At 48.9% G+C, this 10,000-nt stretch overlaps 1 protein-coding gene across 1 annotated transcript in view; it reads left to right on the forward strand.

Moving 5' to 3' along the window:
* Positions 1–10,000, forward strand: part of LOC116224736 (pyruvate carboxylase, mitochondrial-like) — a 56,002-nt gene that overhangs the window by 24,584 nt on the left and 21,418 nt on the right. Inside the window, exons 5-6 of the mRNA XM_031585511.2 lie at positions 2,205–2,449; positions 7,039–7,218. Coding sequence (XP_031441371.2) covers positions 2,205–2,449; positions 7,039–7,218 — 425 coding nt within the window. The remainder of the gene's footprint in view (positions 1–2,204; positions 2,450–7,038; positions 7,219–10,000) is intronic.

A 10,000-nucleotide genomic window follows, 5' to 3' on the forward strand; every position in this document is an offset into this window, starting at 1 on the left:
GTGTAGTCTTTTCCCAAGGCGTGTGTGAGTTACTCAATACGCCACTGTGACAGCAGCGTGTGATCATTTTAATGGGACACAACACAGTAGCAATGTCACCATGACTCCATATAAGAAAGGCTATGATCATGTTAGGGGCTTAGGAAGACGGCAGGAAGTTTGAGGATGGTTATGTCTGAATGTGAGCATGTGTGTGTGTGTTTGTGTGTGTGTGTGTGTGTGTGTGTGTGCGCGCGTGCTTGTATGATCATGTGCGTGTTTGTGCTCGATGCTAACCAATAGAATAATAGTACATCAATTTCTCTCTAAATGTATCTGTGAAGTTGTGTGTGAATGAGTATGAGTGTGCGTCGTGGCATGTTTTCGCATGCGTTCCTGTGTGCGATGGAGCGCGTAACAGTGATTTAACTGTGCCTGACTGCAACAGTATGTGCCACTTTCCCCTTCGCCTAGAGACCCAACCAGAGGTGCCACTGTTGGGGGCATCGGGCTGTTAGCACGTGGCTTAATTCAATTAGCATTGATCATCACGGTGCCCTGACATCAACATGATGCACACATTGATTGATTGATTGACAAACAGGCCGCGTGGACTTTGCATCAAAGATGGATGCAAAGGCTTAGCGTGTTTGTTGTTGTGGATCCTTTCGCTTCTCGTGTCCGTGTATTTGAGGGAGCGCTGATTACGCCTTGTGTGCTTTGATAGTGCCAAGAAACAGCCCCTCGTTCTCGTGCTCTTGTATTCTTTGGCTGCCATAGGTATTGTGCAGATTTAGCGCCATCTGCTCGTCCCTCTGTCTCCTTTCATCCGGCGGTTGTCTGTCTTTGTTCTACGGTGGCTTTCATCGCTGGATTGTCTCGGCGATAGCTGACGACGCAACGCTGCATCCTAACTATTCGTCTGTCTGTCTGTCTGTCTGTCTGTCTGTCTGTCTGTCTGTCTGTCTGTCTGTGTTTCTATCTATCTGTATATTTATCTATCTATCTGTCTCTCCCTTGATCCATCTATGCTGTATGAGTCAGTCACTCTCGACGACAAGTTAAGAAAGCTTTGTTGTCATGAGTTTCCCCTTTACTGTTTTTGTAACCACATGAACTACTGTGAAAGACGGCGAAGCATAGACAAGCTATATTGTGCCAGCGGAAATCCAAGCGATTATTCAGTGTACAGTTCAGCAAGTATTACGATGTTTCTCAATTGCTGTAGCACATTTCCTGACGCATTTTTAGCACTTTCCGAATGGTATATGCGTTTTCCAAATCAGTTTATACGGCACAGCAGCATAAATCTGCGGATTAGTTGCCCACATTTACAACTTGTTGAGAAACAACGGGGAAATCTTCTTCTGTGATGCACTCATTCCCCATAAGCCTCTACTATGAGCCCCCGTAATGGCATCCAATCATGAAGCAGATGATCACAGACTTTCCTCCTCGCACAGAAAAGGCCACTCATTTGGGTGAGGTAATGAAGAACAGAGTGGGGGAAAGAGCTTCTTCAGCAGTCTGTGGAAGCCACCAACCCCCCCTTCCCTGATTGGGTTTGAGTGCTGAAGGTTTACATTGCCCCCCAGTGACCACAGTAATCTGGTTGTAGTTGTTTTCATACAAACTCCCCCTCATTCTGAAGAATGAGATCCCTGTAGAGGGCGTCCAATAAAATGAGGAGATATTATGTAAGGCCTTATGGTGGAGTTATGAGCAAATCCACTTCTGTGGGTTGTAGTTCTCTGTTATTCTGCGTTAGCCACAATGCTGGCCTGACACACGCTGTTTTCCTCAGCGGCCCATCACGTTCTGATTCATCCTCAGCTTTCGGTTGGTTTGAGTCCAACAACAATCAAGATTCATGAGTAGTTCATCTGTTTAATGTCTGCAGGCGTAAAAAAAATTGCTTGTCACTGAAATTGCACTGAATTTTCCACAAAAGAATGAGAAAATGCTGCGTGGAGGTTTTAACAAAGAGTTTGTCATTTGAGAATTGTGATTTGGAGCTATTGAGGAACCCAGCAATAATGAAGGATTAAAAGGCCAGAAATGGAGACAGGCTAACAAACAAAAGGCATTATTCAATCCCCTGCAGCAAAAAGTACTACTTAAACATTTTTATAGTCTCTCAATGTACTAGTTTATAGTCTCTCGATTTTCGGTTCTGTTATTTTTCTCGTCTGTTTCTCATTCTGTTTTCTCTCCACGTCTCGCAGGCGTCTCCCTGGACAAGGTCTTCGACTACAGCGAGTACTGGGAGGTGGCGAGGGGCCTGTACGCGCCGTTCGACTGCACGGCCACCATGAAGTCGGGCAACTCCGACGTGTACGAGAACGAGATCCCCGGCGGCCAGTACACCAACCTGCACTTCCAGGCGCACAGCATGGGCCTGGGCAACAAGTTCAAGGCCGTGAAAAAGGCCTACGCTGAGGCCAACAAGCTCCTGGGAGACCTCATCAAGGTGAGCGGGGATCGGGGCGGTCAACGCGTTGTTGACTTGTTTACCTTGTTTACCTTGTTTACTTATTTACTCCGTCGCCCTCCGGGAACGCACAGGATTGCTGCATCTCCCCACCGCCACCACTTCTACCCATTTCTGGAGTTAATAATCTCCTCCTCTTCCTCGCCTTACACTCTTCCTCCTTACTTTGATGTCCCTCCTGCGGGCTTGACTGCGAGGCCTGAGGTATTGCGCTGTCCGCTGCCAATCAGGTGGTGATTTCATCACGTTGGTATTTACATGGCCGATTTGGATACGGTTCACCTGGTATTTATTTCCTTATTTACCTCCCCACACATCTAAACATCCATCTGCTCTCACCACCATGTCAAAAGCCTGGGATTAACCTCAGTGAACACCCCCAACCCCCCCCCCCCCCCAACCCCCCTGACTCCTACCTCATGTTGCAGGAACAGACATGGTGAATTCTCATGACATGTAAACACAAACACACCTACACACACACACACGCATACACACACACACGCACACACACGCACGCATACACACACGCTGTAAATCCAGTTGTAATTCACAGCTAAGTCTGAATGACACTATCTTGGAGACACAGCCCTGGATAGGGGATGGGTTTGTTTGTGTCTGTGTGTGTGTAAGCTGCCCATAGCTGATTCAATCATCTGTCAGTGTAATGCTGATGGATGGAGCTTCACATTCACGTCACTGCAGAGTTCACATATGTGACCATAAGTTCATCTTGACATAAGTTAATCTTCTGTTTTCAGTATAGATGGCTAATATTCAGTCTCTATGGCTGGTAATATGGGCGATTTTGGTGACCTTGAGCAGAGATTTGCAGATGTTGGCCATGTTGCGAGGCGCTGTTTTGTTAATAGTGACCTCCATCCCTACGGGTACTCCAGGAGGAGTATTATCACTCCTCCCCAGCCTTCGACCCTCGCCCAAGCCAATCAATGATTTGCGAAGCCTGGTGCTGTCAGCGTTTGGTTGTGTCTGGCCAGTGGCCACCGCCGCCGCCGCCTTCCCGAAGCGCGAATCAAACGATCACCGATCAATTCCAATGAACCGCGGCCCTGATACGACTGCGGTGGCCCCTTCTGTCCTTCTCTGTCTTTTTCTCTCTCTCTCTCTCTCTCTCTCTCTTTCTCTCTCTTTCGCTCTCTGCAGCTGCCGATTATGGAGCAACTAGGAGGCATTAGAGCTCTTTCTCATTTGCCTCTAATTCATCTGCTTGGGATTTGTATGCTGCGCCACGCGGCTGTTTCGTTCCTCCTCCTACCTCCAAAATCTCTCACCTTCTGCTGTCCCTCTTGCACAATCTCTCCCTCTCTCCCTCTCTCTCTGTCTCTCTCTCTATCCCTCTCTCCCTCTTGCACAATCTCGCCCTCTCTCTCTGTCTCTCTCTCTATCCCTCTTGCACAATCTCGCCCTCTCTCTCTGTCTCTCTCTCTCTCCCTGTTGCAGAATCTCTCCCTCTCTCCCTCTCTCTCTGTCTCTCTCTCTATCCCTCTCTCCCTCTCTCCCTCTTGCACAATCTCTCCCTCGTTCTCTGTCTCTCTCTCTATCCCTCTTGCACAATCTCTCCCTCTCCCCCTCTCTCTCTCTCTCTCTCTATCCCTCTCTCCCTCTTGCAGAATCTCTCCCTCTCTCCCTCTCCCTCTCTCTCTGTCTCTCTCTCTATCCCTCTTGCAGAATCTCTCCCTCTCTCTCTGTCTCTCTCTCTATCCCTCTCTCCCTCTTGCAGAATCTCTCCCTCTCTCCCTCTCTCTCTGTCTCTCTCTCTATCCCTCTCTCCCTCTTGCAGAATCTCTCCCTCTCTCCCTCTCTCTCTGTCTCTCTCTCTATCCCTCTCTCCCTCTTGCAGAATCTCTCCATCTCTCTCTCTCTCACTCGCTCTTACTCTGTCTTTCTCTACACGTCTCATATTGTCTCCCCCCCCCCCCCCCCCCCCCCCCCCCTCTCTCTCTCTCTGTCTCTCCCATTTGACTCTATCAGTTTGTTGTTGTTGTAGTGGGTCTACATTCTGTCACTGGGGAAAGTTCCTCCTTTTCGCACCTGTCACAGGCTTTCTGTCTACGCGTGCTCAGACTGTGGCACACTGTAAACAACTACGGACACAAAGCGTACACACACACACACATACAAACACACACACACACACACACACACTTCTCCGCTGATTGAAAGCTAGGTGGTGGTGTGCCATTGGCTAAACAGATGTAGCGTGTCAGCCGGCAGGAGGTACGGTGCTTCGACAACCGTAATTGGACAGACACCTGTGACAGGTTCCTGTCCAACCAAAGCAGCCTACCAGCATCAAGGGCCCATGTGTCTTTCTGTGCTTAGAATAAGAAGATTGTGTGTGTGTGTGTTTGTGTGTGTGTGTGTGTGTGTGTTTGTGTTTGTGTGTGTGTGTGTGTGATATGCTATGGGTGTGGTAAAGAGGTGTAGTCTATTATTTGTATCGAACTATAGTGAATCATAGTGTAGTGTTTCCATGTGACTATGGTGTTTGCCTGTAACTGTGGCGTAGCATAGTCTAGCATATCCGCGTAGCATAGTCTAGCTAGCATATCCGCGCAAATGGCGGTGTAGCACTGACTAGTGTTAGTATGATGTGTCTGTATGTAAGTATGTTAGTGTTGCTGCGTACTACTATTGCTAAGAGGTGCGTTAGTTTGGAGTTGTGGGCTCTATTACTGTCTGTGGCACTTTTTCAAACCAGCTTATTCCATTCTCCTTCACATGGTGACGGCAGGGGAAGCTGTAGCTTAGCAGCAGTAGCCCAGTAGAGCGCTTAGCGTCGCGTTAGCTCCAATTAACATGTCACACACACACACAGTCACACACTGCCCAGAGACTCAACAAAGAGCTCAACGTCACTTCTCATCGCCCCGACACGCGTTCCTCCATTGATCCCACTGTCTTTGCAGCGCCTCTCCCAGCTTACATGCGCCGTTCAGGGGACCGAACCGTACGCCTCACTGATTAATTCGAAATGACAACTGCCAACACTGGAGGCCTTGAACCCTGAAGAGCGAGTGAACCAACAGCTCTGACGATTCTTTCTGTGTGTTGCTCTTCGGCTCCTTCAACAGATTACCGTGTCCATAGCAACTGGCCAAGCTCTCCCCCCCCCTGTCTGGAAGCTGAATTGAAGCCGAGTTCATTACTTGGCCCGCGAGTCGTCAATTTGGCTAATAAGCGGTGTTGATACAGCCTCGTTCCTGGCGCTCCCGTTTTCAAGTCGCATTAGTGAAACTCCTCTTTCATGAGTCGTGCAGGGACACAATGGATTCCCAGTTGTGGAGAGCCGTGGACTGCAGGATGAGAGAGAGTGAGAGAGAGTCTCCCCAGTGTATTTCGTACCTAGATAGGGCCTCATCAGCAGCTATTCCACAGCCGTGAACATGGAGCAGACGGAGGACGGAGCTCGGCAGCACTTATTACTCTCTCTGAAATCACCAGTGGGCTCCTTCAGGCTCCCCTCTGTGGGTTTAGCCACGGTGTGTTTGGAGAAATGGGGACTTGAGTGGGTGGCAGGGAGGGTGGTGCTGGTGTGTGTTGTGGGGTGGGGGGGGGGGTTGTGGGGCCCTCTCCTTCTCCTCCTCCATCTCCATGGTTCCAGCAGTCCTCCCTCGTTCTCCCATGTGTCCCTAGGGCTATTCCCTCGCTGTTCCAGCAGTCCCAGCAGGGTGTCGAACGCTCCGATGGGAGAACGGACGGCTCGCCTCGCTCCACACGTCTCAGTCTTGTGTGCTAAGACTGTGTGTGTGTGTGTGTGTGTGTGTGTGTATGTGTGTGTCTGTGCATGTGTTTGCTGAGAGAAAACTCATTCTTGCATAAAGTGCGGCAGGTCGGGACGGTGTTAAATGCGTGCTGGTGGTATCGACCACTCCTTAGCATTTGTTCTGGCGGTATTGATTATTCCATCCCTTTTTTTTGCCAGGGAGGTGGAAAAGCGGGCAGAAACTAATGGTGGATTTGTTTGGGCTCCACGTCCTACTCAGGAGCCATTTAACAGCACCACAGCACCGAGCCTAGGGGAGCAGATAGGTGCTAGGAGTCTGGGCCAGCCGTGGCCCGGGTGTGGCCCGGGGGCGGTGCTGCTCCTCCACTCCAGAGGCGGCTGCTGGTTTGCTTTATTTGTATTTAAAAGGGGGGAGATGGAGCAGTTGCCTCGCAGAGAACGTTTACTGCACTAAATCTCTCCACATTATTCTGCCCAGTCTGTCCTCGCTTTAATTAGCCTCCAGTTCCTCCAGCCTCACCCTTCTTAGATTTCCTCCTTGCCTCTTTCTCTCTCTCTCTTTCTCTCCCCTCTCTCTCTCTCTCCTCTCTCTCTCCCCTCTCTCTTTCTCTCTCCCCTCTCTCTCTCTCTCTCTCTCTCTCTCTCTCTCTAGCATCCTTCATTGTGTCATCTTTCTCCATCCCTCTATCTCATTTTGCCGTTCTAGCCCGGCTGGTCTGGCTTTTCCTTCTCTGGTCCGCCACAGTGCCATCATCGCCTCTTTCTCCTCCTCATGTGAGTCACCATCTCTCTCTCTCTCTCTCTCTCTCTCTTCCTCCAGGTGACACCGTCCTCAAAGATCGTGGGCGACCTGGCCCAGTTTATGGTCCAGAACAACCTGACCCGTGCGCAGGTGGAGGAGCAGGCCGAGGAGCTCTCCCTCCCGCTCTCCGTGGTGGAGTACCTGCAGGGCCACATCGGCATCCCCTACGGAGGCTTCCCCGAGCCCCTCAGGTCAAAGGTCAGTCTGTGTGTGTGTGACCTCCGCTGTAATCAAGTGTTACCTAAGTCTAACTCTCACTGACCCTAACCCCAATTAGCCATAACCCCTGAACCCTTTTCTCATCCCTGTGCTATAACCAATGAAGTGGCAACAAATGACAAGGACTATCAAAGTGGACATTCTAATAATTAGCTGAAAATATAAATATTAGTGTTCAATATGTCTATGATGAACAGGTTATCATAAATGTTAATACACTACATCCGTATAAAGGAAACTGCAGATCAGGTGTTCCTACAATGTTTGGAAATGTCTGCTGAGTGCTGAGGTAGTTCTGTTATAGCAAAGATGGAGGGTCTGACTAAGTGATTCTTCAGTGTAATGGAATATTAGATACATTACCTTACCTGATCCTAGCCCTGGTCATAAACTTAGATGATAGCACTGTGGGCCAAAAGAACTCTTAAATCGTGGGAAAACTTGATGCCTCTTTGCCAAAGAAATTTAATTCCGTTACCACATTAAAAAAAGGCAAGCACTGAGCAGACACAGCGTGCATGAAATTGTGTTGACACGACCGTGCGTCGAAAGTAAGGGGTCAACGGCGGCCATTTAAAGACATCATTAGCAGCATAAAAGGGGTTAGCGGATGCCAAAGGTGAAATATCTTTAATAATTGTTGCACTGAATTCTCAAACACTGAGTGGCTGAGGGCTCTCCAGCGTGAACCTGCCATGAATGTGAAGTCAGGACATGTTTGGCTTAATTCTATTCCACCAATGAAAGGGGTGATGAGGGTCATCGCAAGGCCTGGTGAACATGGGGAGGATGGAGAGATGATACAAACCATTTTAATAGAGGAGACATTTTGAGATCTCGCAAAACTTGTAAGGTTCAATATATAGCTATTCAGAGACTTTAAGATATTAAGCTGTCTATCCACTACCACCACCTTTTCAATAAGGTTTTTGGTGTAAAATGTCATAAAAAAAACATGTCTAAGTTGAATGGCATGATTTAGTCATTTTTGTACAAAAGAAAAATCGGGTTGAATCTAATAATTCCAAGGTGTCGATTTGCAGTCAAGATGTTCTGATATTTCTGTGTGACAGCGTACCTATTTCAAGGCGTCCCTCTCAGCGCAAAACGTATCTGTCTAGTGAGAGTATCAGTGGTGAACAGCTGTCCCTGGAGAGATCCCTTTAATCACCAGTCTGCATCACCAAGCAAGATACAGCAGACGGCCCGTCAGCAAGTCCCTTCATGCAACATGAAGACATACCGGCAAAATCAGCAGTAACAAGCGACAGAAACGAGTGAGGTGCGCGGACTGCAGCGACTGCCAGAGACACTTGTGTTACACCCCCCGGGAGAGATTTAGCCCCCGTCACCCAGGACAAAAACCAGACTCCAGACACACGACTCAGACACAGTGAATATACCCTCATATAAAGCTCACACTGACAAGGTTCATTTACATTTTTTACATTAAGTTAAGGTTTACATTAACTCCTAGTGCAGCGCTGATATATATTTTCATCAGTGGCTGTACTCCCTTGCTTGACCAGTTAATGTATCAGTTCAGCTCCACGGTCACAGTGTTTACCACTGGCTGCACTATTTCCACCTCGCTACGCATTCATAGCTCAGCAGCCACGCGTGCCCGCTCCAAAATGGCCGCCGCGGTGTGCCCTCCTCCCCGTGACTCTTCTCCTCAGCAGTCATGAGCGCAGCGACTCTGCCAGGGACGGGTAGAATAGAGATGGGAGAGAAGGACGGGAGGAGTAAGGAGAGAACCCAGCGGTTCTGGTTGAGACCCAACCCGTGGTCCAGTCTTACCCGCCTGCCATTATGGGGGAAACCACAGAGCAGCTTCACCAGCCCTGTGGAGAGAGGGAGAGAGAGAGGGAGAGAGAGAGAGAGAGGGAAAGAGAGAGAGGAAGAGAGAGTGGGAGAGAGAGAGAGAGAGGGAAAGAGAGAGGGAAAGAGAGAGAGGAAGAGAGAGTGGGAGAGAGAGGAAGAGAGAGTGGGAGAAGGAGAGAGAGGGAGAGAGGGAGGGGGAGGAGAGAGAGAGGGATTGTTGCTGTTACCGTTACTGTTGCTATTTAAATTATTCACATTCACATTAATAATATTCACATTACTGTTCCTATTCACCCTACATTACATTATTTATATTCTGGTTATATTACTCTGTTGTTCTTGACACTGGCTTTGGCAACACTGCGTCCAAACAGTCATGCTTGAGACAAGTAGCGCTGATGAAGGCTGGCTGTTGCACTGCCTCACGTCGTCTGTGTCGGGCCCAAAAGGTGCAAACACCGCCAAGACTACAGCCAACTGACCAACTGACCAACTGACCAACTGACCAACTCGCACGTACATTCTACACTTGTGCGAGAGGAAATGACTCTCCATACCAAACCAGCAGCGTTTGCTTACCATTTTCACAGCACTCTCGCTCACCACAGATGGTTTCGTAATATAGCTACTTCTAATCAAGGATATGTCTGATCTGAATTGGCAAATGGCAGCGGCGTTGTCAGTCCTTGGTCTTTTGTTTGTGGAAGAAGAAAGGAAGAGGCAGGGCTGAAAATAAAGAGAAACCGCACTGAAAGGGTCCAATCAAGGACAGTACAGTGACAAGCTCAAAGAGCTCAAACAGCTTTACAGAACCTGTGTCGAGTAGCCGGAGAAGATTTTGCCGAACTGCCGATCAAGTGATCTATCTCACCGACGGTCTCCGCCGCCGATTCAACAAGCATCAGTCGGCCAAAATGGCCACAGACGCTCACTTACG

The sequence above is a fragment of the Clupea harengus genome, chromosome 18 (assembly GCF_900700415.2).
Source record: "Clupea harengus chromosome 18, Ch_v2.0.2, whole genome shotgun sequence".
Classification (NCBI taxonomy): Eukaryota; Metazoa; Chordata; class Actinopteri; order Clupeiformes; family Clupeidae; genus Clupea; species Clupea harengus.